The sequence below is a fragment of the Conger conger genome, chromosome 6 (genome assembly GCF_963514075.1).
Source record: "Conger conger chromosome 6, fConCon1.1, whole genome shotgun sequence".
Taxonomy (NCBI): domain Eukaryota; kingdom Metazoa; phylum Chordata; class Actinopteri; order Anguilliformes; family Congridae; genus Conger; species Conger conger.
Genome location: NC_083765.1, coordinates 33,572,117 through 33,584,380, shown reverse-complemented (window position 1 = coordinate 33,584,380; position 12,264 = coordinate 33,572,117). Strand labels below are relative to the sequence as shown.

Here is a 12,264-nt window from a genome sequence, read left to right as displayed (position 1 = left end):
TTCAGTCACCCGTGTCAAAACACAGGGCCCTAATAGGAAACGCAGGAAGTGAAAACGTGCCTTGCATTGCAGCAGAGTCAATGTCCTTTCCTTTTGCCACCCAGGGAAAAACTAACAAAACGTGAGCTCCAAAATAAATATGTCAGGGATTACTGGGTGAGGGTTAGACCGCTGTTACATTTATTTGTAATTAAATTTTTATATTCACACAGAAAGGAAGAGGGCTAATGTATTCCTCACATACAGTATTCTCGGGTATTCCATGAACTGAAAGGTGTGCGGTTGGGCAGTTACCTCTGGCGCATGCTGCACCAACATCACTGGACCTGCAGCTGGGTTGCCTGGCTGTGTGTGAGGGCGCTGTGTGAATTTACACATCAAACCGTGTTCTTTCAGGACTTTCCTGGATCAGAAACTCTCCACTGTCCAGTCCAGAACACAGGAAAGCCAAGGAAGTATACATTGTGCTGCACTCACATGCTCTTGCAACTCTCGTCTCTCTTGTTTCTCCAATACATGACATGGGTCAATTCCTAATGGCTGTTCCTGAACCAAATCCATACCACCACCAGATCATCGGGAAAACAAATATCAATGCAAAGCGAGAGATCAATTTATTCAGCTTTGACATTAATTATAAGTATGTAAAGCTTTTTACATCAATTATACTGATGTAATTGAGGGTAAAGACCAGACTTAGGCCTGTAGCAGTAATCATGAAGCCCTCTGGTTATACATATGGTTCCAACCACAACCACACAACCACCCTGAAAGCAAAACCTCTAAAGAGGAAAATGAATGATTTGGAAAAGCTACAAAAAGCATGATGTATATATGGAATGATTTAAGTGAAGAGCAAACTAACAACCTCGTCGGGTGACATCACAGAAATAGAGACGTGGTTTGTAACGAGAGGCATAAAGGGGGCAGAGGAGATAAATTAACTGCTAGGTGGCTACTGAGGTAGAGGGAGACTCAACTGAAGCAGAACTGCAGCCAAAGCAGCAGAAGCCTATCTGTAGAGCAGCTGCATGGGAGATGGGCCTCCCTAATTAGGCCGAAGAGGCACTCCGGACAACTTGCGGTGTAGCCCGACAAGCCTCGGCCGGGCTACAGGATGAGAGTGATTAGACCAGATGACTGGAGCAATTAACTCTGATTCTAAAGCGCCTGAGCACTGGAGAGGCAGGCCTCCGGGGGAGGCGCTGGGAGGAGGGAGGCGCAAAGACTCCCTGGTGATCCGCAGCCCCCCACCTCCTGTGAGAGAGACAGACCTGGGGCAAATTCGTAATTGTTCTAGATTGGAAATTGTTCAAGATTCAAATACTTGTCTGTGCTTGACTGATCTCGTCTGGTGCTATTGAGTCAACCAAGAGGACCAGAAAGCAGGGTTTGCACTTTCTCGCAGTGTGTCATTGGTTCCAATACACCAGACAAGCTCAGTAAAGCATAGAAAATTATTTGAATTCAAAACAATTACGTAGTTGACCCTGGTCTGGTGGGAGAAGAGAGCCAAGGGGAAGGCACCCCACCCATCCAGCGACGCAAACCGAAGCTTTGGCTCAGGTCAGGGCTGGGGCCAGGTCGGTTTCATTTCAAACTATTTCATAAATTAATAAATTCATACTGTAGGCTGACAGGCATCAGCCTAACCCTGTCTTCACTCACACATGACGGGAGTCAGCCCATCATTTTAGTGAGGCAAAGGGACCACACCTTGTACTGATGACTGATGTTCTTTTATGATATTCCAACAACCTGTCCAGGAAGTACAGAAGAAAATTAGCTCTAATAGCTAAATCTGGCACATTTTACATTATATTACATTACATTACATTATACAGTCCATTCTTTTAAATAAATAAATTATGGTAGCAAGCATAGGGTTTGCTAAGAATGAGTAGAAACTTACAGACCAATCAGGTCAGGCAGTGAGAAAACAGTGGTTAAAGACAGAAGGTTGGGCAGGACCTTTAGAAATGAAGCTGTAGGATCACCTGCTATCCCCCCCCATCATAACCGGTTCTGGGGTTCGCCAAAGCCAGCCGATAATTCAAATGCTCTGGAATGTTCCAGGCATGACACGGTGCAGGTACGCCTTGTTATCCGCCCAAAAAAGGATCAAGTTCTTAACCTCTCCTGTGACCTTTCTGTAAAGACGGCTATCAGCCCTGATCTTCGTGTCACGTGAAATCAGGACCAAAAAACTGAAATGTCTCTTTAACAGGGGGTCTGGTTAAAATCCTGCAAGCCACACGCATCCAGAACCCGTGTTTACGACGGCAGAGAGTAACCTTTTACATGCCAAGGTCAATCTGGCGACCCTGCTCCCGAGCCTACATGACGCTTGTGAACACAAGCGTGGATTGCGGCAGTAAAAACCTGCCATTTTGGACTCAATTTTAGTGTTGCTTATGCAGGGTAGACTCAATGTGGGTTTGAGCTTGCGGTTTAATTAGCTCTTAATTATCTATAGGAAGTTCCCCTCCCTGCTGTGCCTTGTGCAGCGCTCACAGACGGGCATGTCCATGTGTGAGCGCCCTCAGTGGAAGCTCTGATAGAGAATGAAACAGTCCATTAACTCTTCCTGTATGTGTCGGCGAGGTAGGGCTCTCATTACAGATCTCTCATTTGGCCCCGGGAGCCAGCTGACACCCTGTAATGCCAGCTATTCGTCATGAGCAGACACACACACACACACACGCACGCACACACACACGTGCAAACGTGCACACACACAGACCCACGTACAGAGACACACACACACACACACACACGCACGCACACACACACGTGCAAACGTGCACACACACAGACCCACGTACAGAGACACACACACAGACACACACACACACGCAAACACACATGTGCAAACGTGCACACACACAGACCCACGTACAGAGACACACACACAGACACACACACACACACGCAAACACACATGTGCAAACGTGCACACACACAGACACACACACACACATGCATGCAGACACATGCACAGACACACGCACATGTGCACAGGTGCACATGCACACACATATGCAAAACGTGTGTTCACACACAGACACACGCACAGACACAACCACACACATGCACACGGACACGGACACGGACACGGACACGGACACAGACATGGACACGCACAAGGACACACACAGACACAAACAGACACAGACAGACACACATAACCCTTCAGCTTTACCGGCCTTGCAAATAACGATCTCGTGCTAATAATAACGCCTGTGCTAGCTGCTGATCTGCTGCCCCACCGTCTCCCAGTGCAGGAATGTTCTGGAAAGCAGCCTGTGCAAGCACAGTGACGTGCCTCCCCAGGTAGACCCCAAGGCCCTGGGTCCAGAGTGTCCTTCCTCGTCTTCTCCAGCCGGCGCTCGGCTGACTGGCCCGAAGGCCTCCCAGATCCGCGCTGCTGTCGTTAAACCGCTACAGCTAGCCTCCGCGGCGCTTCCTGCCCTTCCCGCGTACTCTTCAGGGGGACAATTAAATGAACATTCGACACAGCCAGCGGGAGCAGAACAACAGGCCCTATTGTTCCTGGTGTATTAAAACGCACTACGCCACTCACAGGCAGTTATAGTAGTCTATAGCGGATACAGCCTTGAGGTTGAAGAGCAAGCTGAAGGAGCACCGTATAGTGTACATGTACCTATATGGACAAAGGACCAGAGATATAGTGTGCAGGAGGGGGTTACTGAAATCCCACTGCTACTGGTCTACTGATAAAAGGTCTCAGCCTACCTTTCAACTGCTGGATTAAGCACAAATAAATACAAATATATGTAATAAGGCGAAAAAAATATATATATAAAATATATATAAAATATACAAGTGAAATCTGAAATGAATGAATGCTGTTGTGGTTACTGATCCCTGACGCAGAAGTCTGTACATGTGCTTATTAAAGGGGTCTCCACATACATACATACATGTACACACACATACACACTCCCGTACGACGGACGGATCAATACAAAGTGGAGAGTACTGACGGAGCACGCTATTGATCCGTGCAGAAGCGTTGGGTGCTGGGCCTGCTCTGATTGGCAGCAGGAAGTGTTAGGTGCTGTGTGAGCTAGGGAGACGGGCAGAGGAAAGGCCCGGAGGCTCACACACACTCTCACACTCTCACACATACTCTCACGCTGTCACATGCACTCTCACGCTCTCACATGCACTCTCGCTCTCACATGCACTCTCGCTCTCACATGCACTCTCGCTCTCACATGCACTCTCGCTCTCATGCACTCACACTCTCTCACACATACACACACATACACACACACACACACACACACACACAGACACACAAACACAGACACACACACACTCACTCACACACACACTCACACAAGCACAAACACACACCCACACACACACACCTCCCTCTCTCTCCTCCCCAGGACACAGCTAGCCGAGGACGCTACGCTAACGCTACTCCCAATGCTCATTAACTGCAGGCCTCCCTGCCCCAGCCTGCTACTGTACCGCAATTACAGCCGTGTCCATACATCATCGGCGCAGACGGACAGCTGGGCTGCCACGCCCCGCCACCGGAACCTGCAGCCTGGTTAGGGCCCGCAGTACTGTGGGGGTTGAGGGTGTGGATACCCACGGGCTGGTGGGAAGACACGGCGGAGGGGATATGATTAATGAGCGAGGGGTGGCGTGATATCAGCGTCCTGATTAGCACCACAAAACAGGTCACAGATCAAAGTCATGTGCATTTCATGAGCTGTGATCACCACTTTTTCGCTTTGCTGCACAAACGTGTACAAAAACGAAATACGCCACTTTGCAGGCTCTGGTTTATAAAGAGGATAAACACAGGGCCTACGGTGTATTTCACTACTGACACTCTGAAAACAGGTAAGTAACTGTGAGCCAGGCGTCTTTTACAGAGGATTACACGCTGTTAGTGTCTGAAACACGAGCTTTAGAAACACAAGGTTGCGAGACAGGAAGAAGGCACAAAGCTTTTTTGCGATCCCAGGAGCAAGGACGTGGTTCTGTAACCTGAAAACCTAGATGCCTAAAAACTGAGATGATTTAGCCGGTTGAGCAGTTCAGAACAGCTCCCAACTTGACTTGATTTGACCAGCACAAGCTATGTTTTGAAACAGCTGGTAGCTGGTCAACCAGACAAGCTTACAGCACTGGCTGGTTGACCAGCTCATACCCAGCTAGACCAGCTTTATGACCAGCAAGGCCATGTTGGTTGACCAGCTCATACCGGCTTATAACCAGCTTGACCAGCTCAATTTTCAATCTGGCCAAGCAGGCATAGCTGGACACTGCAGCAGGGTATGGGCTATGTCACTACTAACCCTCTGAGCCAGGCTTCTTTTATGGAGCATCACAAAAAGTTTGCATCTGGAACAGAAAGCAGGTTGCGAGACAGAAAGCAGTCACAAAGCTTTGTGATCCTAGAAGCAAGGAAGTGGTGTGCAGATGTCTGAAAACGGAGAATGCAACTGCATAACATAACTACCCCCCAACAAAAACGCACAGCGAATGAGAGGCGGTCAGGAGAGGCGAAATGATCCGACACTTGATATCCCCTCCCCGCGGTGCAGATATTGCTTTGCCAGCAATCAAAAGTCCTTGACATCTCCGAGGCTCGGGAGTCTCAGGTAACGGGGAAGTGGCTGAGCCGGACAGGAAAAAACACTGTCTCTCCCCATTAGCGTCTTCCCCTTGGGCGGGAGGACCTTGTCTTACCAGCCTGTTTGTGCGCACAAACTGTTCTGGGGTCTTGGCCCACGGCGGGAGGTCCACGTCAGACACCGGCGTCCCATCAGCCATCACTCCCAGCTCGTAGTTATTGGAGTTGACAAACATCTCCGGAAGATAGTAAAACTCCGGGATCAATTCCTGCAGAGGGAGAGAGAGAAAGAGTTACAAAGCCTGTGGTTTCCAGCAATGTCGACCTCGGTGAGTTGTACAGAACTGAAGATGGGGGGAGGGGGGGAGAGATGGATACGAAAGGACTGGCTGCTGATAACATGGCTGTGATAAAAACGTTCAGCCTAAAAGAAGCGGTGTGCGCGCATTCGATCGCCTGCACGCCGTGTGCGTAATTACTCCTGAGGAGTGACGAGGACGGCCGGTCCAGAAAGCGACTAATTAAAAGGAAAACTCCGGAAAGAATTCATAATGCGTTTACAGATATCAGAGAGGGAGAGAATGCGCTCTAATCTCCCGCCCTTTTCTCCGAGCTCGGGAAACGCGGGCCCTGCTTGAAACGTACCATTACTCACGGAAATTACATTTCAAGCTTCTCCGCCGCTGTGTGCTAAGAAATGTCACCCTGATAAAAGCAATCAAAAACACAGCCGTATGCTCAGAGCTGCCATTTCTGAACTCTTCTGCTTCAGGGTGGAAAGGTATATAATGTGGAAGCAGGAAATGCAAAATCTTATTTTCTCTCAGACTATTTTCATAACTGCAACTGACCAACCTGCAACTTCCTGAACTGAAATATATTAAGCAGCTATACAAAATGCATGTGCATGTGTGCCTGTGCGTGTGTGTGCATACGTCTGCGCGTGCGTGGAGTGTGTATTTGGAGTGTGTCTGTCTGTGTGAGGTGTAAATATAGTATGCATGTGGGCACGCACAGTAAATAATCCAGTATGTAATGTAATCTGCATTGCATTACCTCCACACCAGATCTCACTGTCTATATTAAATCACTCACATCATAATACACAGGTACACATACAGTACATACTGTATTCAAACACCTATAAACCATAACAGATTTAAATACATCATCGCTCTGGCATTAACACAGAAAGGGCGTGGCATCATGGCGAACAGGGGCGGGAGAAGCATTCACAACTCGGTACACAGGACTGCTAGCAGAAAAAAAAGTATTTCAATATGCTGTTACAGTACGCAAAGCTTTAAATACACTCCAATGTGAACTGGAACCATAGTAGCTTATTGGGGCAAGGCCAAAATATATTCTCCATGCTTGGAAATGTGCTGGGCCCCACCTCATCTTTAAAATCAACAACCGAATGCCAGTATGTTCCACTGGAGCAGGCAGCTGGTTTGTAAAGCTGAAGTGTACACAGAATTCTCTGTGACATGCTACTTACAAGCTGGTAATACCCTTAGGGAGATGGAATGAACTGCACTACAAAAGTGCGCATGTGTTGTGAAATATATTTAATAATGTAACTATGTACCGTAATGTCTGAAAGCACTGATAATTTATTTGGCAATTTACTGCGAAACGCTGCAATAAATGCATTTCATTTAAGTTTATTGTTCGTACGTTCCAGTTCTGTACGGGTGCAGTGGCAGTGCTGTAGAGACAAAGGGAGGGTTGGCTACGCTGTGCAGGACAGCGGATGGCCTTGGCTAGCTGCCGTTCCTCTACATGCTGTAAATCGGGAGCGAGCGCTGACTCGGCTGTTCGCTGACAGACAGACGGCCAAAGACAGACTTACAGAAGAATGCCTGACAGCACGGAGGCACGAGGCACTCCATAGGCCAAGCTAACAAAACTGCCACTCGTCAAGCGCTAAAACTCGACGGACATATCCATAAACCAGACGATGGGAGAAACACGGTGAAGTTTATCTCCGACCGTCAAGGTGACAGAAGCAGGGAGACGGATGTTGAATGTCTGAAGCGGGGAGCACGGTTTGAGAGCGAGCAGGCTCCTGTTTGCAGAGGAGAGGAGAGATAAGGGTCCCGCGGGGCCGGGGAGGTCAGAGGGAGCGGTAAACTGCGGCCGCCACAGTCTCCCCGCGAGGCCGGCCCGCTGACAGACAGGCGTAGGGGAGAGGCTTGCCACACTTGTTTGGGGTCTCGGGTGAACGGTGAGCCTCTCAACACCTCGACAGCGGCGTGTCCAGGGCCGCAAGACAGGGCGGGGACGCCCTCCAGAACAAGGGCTATAACGGCTGAGCTCCGTGGACTGAGCTCAAACTGAGGGGAATGACACGTCACCACTTCCTTTCCCTCACTACACTCACTTCCCCAGCTCTGCTGTGTTCAGTCCTGAGATTCAAACGCTCAGTTCAGTTGTACCCTCTTTTTTTGTTTTTTGGTCACACTTTAGAATAAGGTACATTAATTAGCATGAACTAACTAATTAACTAGTTAAGTAATTGATGTAGAAATTCATGAATTAAGCATGAAATTAAGTTTTAATTCGTTAATGTATTTATTAAATACTGACTAATGTATTAATTATATGAATATTTATACATTAACAAACTATAGCTAACCTCCCTCGGAATCTGCAGTTTGACTAGCCTGGAGAAAGATGCCCCGTGCAATGGATAATGACCCTGTCTGCGGAAAAGAAAGCTGGCAGTTATGAACACAAACAAACACAGGAGCGTTTGAAACAGGGAGTGTAAAACAAGCAGTGGTTAGCGTTAGCGACAGCGGCAGAGGCCCAGTGGGTTTCGAGGAGAGGAGCTGTGGAGGAGCAGGGTGGCCGGGGCACTGTTTAACAGGAGGGGGGGCCAATCTCCCCCCTCACTGGGATGTCAGAGGCCAGCGGCCGTGATCCGAAATCCTGTCCCGCCACGGGTCAGCGCACAGGCGGCCCCCGGGGCACATCCAGGGGCCCCGCGTTTCAGCCGGCTGCAGGCCAGAGCAGGGGTCGGCGGATTGGGGGCAGGGTCAGGCCGGGTGGGGGGGCAAGCCAGAGACAGGCTGGATCAAGGAGGCATTAACCCCTAATCGCCTCTTTCACTCCGATACAAACTGCCGGGCTTTTCTTTTTTCTTCCTTTTTTTAAACACTCCTTTGTCCCTGCTCTTAGGAAGGCTGGAGGATTGTGCAAAACAACTGCTCATTTAAGAAGAAAATGTTTGAATGTTTAGTAAATTCCACACTAAATTGATCCATCACTCTTTTTCCCTCCAAATTGGCCAGTGGTGGAATGTGATCATTTATAACCGTTCAGGGGACAGGTTTAAGAGCGAATCGGGAGAAAACGACATCACAAATACGAAAAGGAAAATTCGTTACTTTTGAGCCTCACTGTAGCCCTAACTGAACGCTAAACGGGCTACGACCAAAGTGCCCACATGCTGCGTTATACACTCAAGGATTACCTGTAATGTAAGCCACATGGTCCCTGCTTTTACCCTACCAATCAGCAACAGGCCGACAGGAATACAACTGGCCCAAATCACAGCAGACAACGAACCCACGGCGCCGAACAGCGACCGTTCTATAACACGCCTGTGACGCTGGCAGAGGTGGGGCTCAGGGCTCTGAAGGAGAGCTGGGAAAGGCCCCGGTGTGGACCGGGAGCGGGCGTGGATGCCCGGCCCGATCCCAGGCTCTTCTGGAAAGGTTCAGTCCGAGGTTACGGTGCAGACCCGGGGAGGGAAAATCTGGATTAGTCGGCAGCTTTGATCCCAAATCCTCCGGCTTTCATGGCAGCGTGACATGTATTGGATCTGACCGAACATGTGCTTCGACTTTTTTGATTTTATTTTTTTTCACGGAAGGGCCGATATGCAGTATCTACACGGCCGGTGAAAGGACACCTGTCACCTGCACCGCTTACAATCCGAGAGGGAGTCACACTTAATCCTCCTGTAAATAGATCCACGGATTGCCTCACATCGGATGAAGCGAAGGATCGTGGAGGAAGTGTTCATACAAATGTAGCCTTTGGCTTTAGCTTGAGAGGGCAGGCGTCTTGGATTAGAGGCTATGCGTTCAGTACGACCAAACACTTAAGTTATCAGCAGCAATGTGAACAAACTACACAAAAACTAGCCTCATGCCATTCTAGGGGAATGAGTTCTGTGACTGTGTGTGTACAGCGCAAGAGACTGCACATACATGCATACTTCAGATAAAATATAGGCCTATTTATTTTGTTTGAGGGAAATGACAAAATAGTTGTTTTTTTAACATACTGTAAGCACACTCACCTTGACGTCCGACGCGTTCCTCTGGCAGCTCCTCCAGGCTTTGGACACTGAGGAGAAGGTTTGGTCGGGGTGGTCAAACTGGCCTCCGTTCAAGTTGAGTAAAAACGTGGTGAAAGGCTCCTGGAAATGACCAAAGGAGAGGGGGAGGGTTAAGAAGGAAGGAGTGATAAAAAGAGATGGGGGTTAGGAACGAAGGAGTGAGGAAAAGAGATGGGGGGTTAGGAAGGAAGGAATGAGGAAAGGAGCTTCACCAAAGTCCTAATAACGGCAATTAATCGCCTTCAATACAAGTGTAAGCGTTCATTGTGTTTCATTGTTTTTTTTTCGATGACCAACAGCCATTTCACAACACAAGCTTGAACTCTGCCCATTTAGAATCGCAGGAAGCACAGAAATGTCAAAAGCTGGAGCAGTAGAAAGCCAGCATGAGCACACTACCCTATTTGTCCATCGGTAATCGCGCTAAATCTTGTTTTGGGAGAATCTACGGCTGTCTTCTGGAAACAATGGCTCCCCCAGCGGGGCTGGGGTAATTAGCCTCGCAGGACCCGAGCGGGGATGAAAGAGGCGGGTGTTAGCGTGGAGCTCATTACGAGAGGCTTGTGTTATCTCTGATCCCGCTCCTCTTTGGGCTTGGCCGAGCCGCCGGGCCTCGTTAGAGTGGATTAAACGTAAGCCCGTTAATGATGCGATCAGATCAATGCCTACCCAACAGGGAGGCTGCCCCGCTCCTGATGCCGCTGCAGAATTACTGCGCTAGAGAAAGACCTTCTGACTGAGCACTGTCACTCTTCTGGAGGGGATATTCTGCCCAGTAAGCCCTGCTAGGATCACAGACAACGTGTGTTTCAGTCTATCTGGGCTGTACTGTAAGCCACACGATGTGTATGAAGGCTAAAAAGGCCTTCAAACGCTTAAAGCAAAGATAGGAATATGGTGCTAATATACACTCAGTGAGCACTTTATTAGGTAGACCTGTACATCAGCTTGTTAATGCAAATATTTAAATCAGCCAATCGCGTGGCAGCAATGAAATGCATATAAGCATGCAGACGTGGTCAAGCTGTTCAGGTGTTTTTCAGACCAAATGTCAGAGTGGGGAAGAAATGTGATCTAAGTGATTTTGACTGTGGAATGATTGTTGATGCCAGACAGGGTGGTTTGAGTATCTCAGAAACTGCTGATTTTCACACAGTCTCCAGAGTTTGCAGAGAATGGTGCTAAAAACTAAAAACATCCAGTGAGCAGAAGTTCTGCAGGCAAAAGGTCAGAGGAGAAGGGCCAGACTGGTCAAAGCTGACAGGAAGGTGACACTAACGCAAATAACCACACATTACAACAGTGGTATGCAGAAGAGCTCTGAACTCTGTCTAAGCGGATAGGCTACAGTAGCAGAAGACTTAAGAAGTCTAAAAGAGTCTAATATATCTAATGCAGTGCTCACTGATTGTACATGCATCACAAGTGGGCATCTGAATCTGATGTCAAGAGTTCATAACATTTTGAATATGCAAATTATAGCCGATGTTCCACCTCAGTGAGAAATTATTCTGTGTGTGGGAATAAGTGTGCGGCATTGGCTAAATTTGTGGACTCAGGGATCGTTTCTGTAGTGAAATTTCCCAACATGCAGACATAAAAATGTACATTTCCATAATTAATAAACCGCCAGCCAAATGTGAGTAAAAAGGTGCCTAAGAGAAATTAGAGTCAAAAGCATGTATTTCATTGTGTTGAAAGGAAAGATAGAGCAGTAGGTACTTGACACAACATTTGTGCTGGGTTAACAAGCTGCCTCTCTCTGCTGCTGTGGGAACTCAGAGGTCGAGACGTATGGAATTGGAGGGGAAATAATAAATGCGACGCGCATACGTTAGTATGCAGATAAGGCCTACATTTCAACCAGGCATAAATCAACCTGACTCCGAGCGCGCAAATGTCCAATTATAAACAACAATCAGCTGAGGCGTCCTCCAGCACAAACACCGTGATGAATGATCAGCAAAGTTTTTCACAGGACGCGCGATATGAATCTTCTTTGTTGTCATTAGAAATTATTAGCTGTTGTGTAAGAGGTGACAGCAGGAACAAACAAAGTGGGTCAAAGACAGCGTCTGTTCTGAAAGTGAAGATATTGCCATGCAAGCATCCTGCACTACATGCAGAAATTGTGTTGTCGTGCAGACTTCAAAAGTAAGTGATTTCTCGAGATAAACACACAGTAAAACAGTTTGTGTGTGTGTACGTTTGTGAGAAGAAGAGCAAACACGTATAGTGAGTATGGAGAGTGGGGGTGGGGTGTGTGTGTGTGTGTGTGTGTGTGTGTGTG

General features: G+C 48.1%; 1 protein-coding gene across 1 annotated transcript in view; it reads right to left on the bottom strand.

Annotated features, from left to right (window-relative positions):
* Nucleotides 1–12,264, bottom strand: part of lrba (LPS-responsive vesicle trafficking, beach and anchor containing) — a 207,041-nt gene that overhangs the window by 29,590 nt on the left and 165,187 nt on the right. The window contains 2 exon segments of the mRNA XM_061244631.1: nt 5,737–5,889; nt 9,936–10,055. Of these exon segments, the coding sequence (XP_061100615.1) occupies nt 5,737–5,889; nt 9,936–10,055 (273 nt within the window).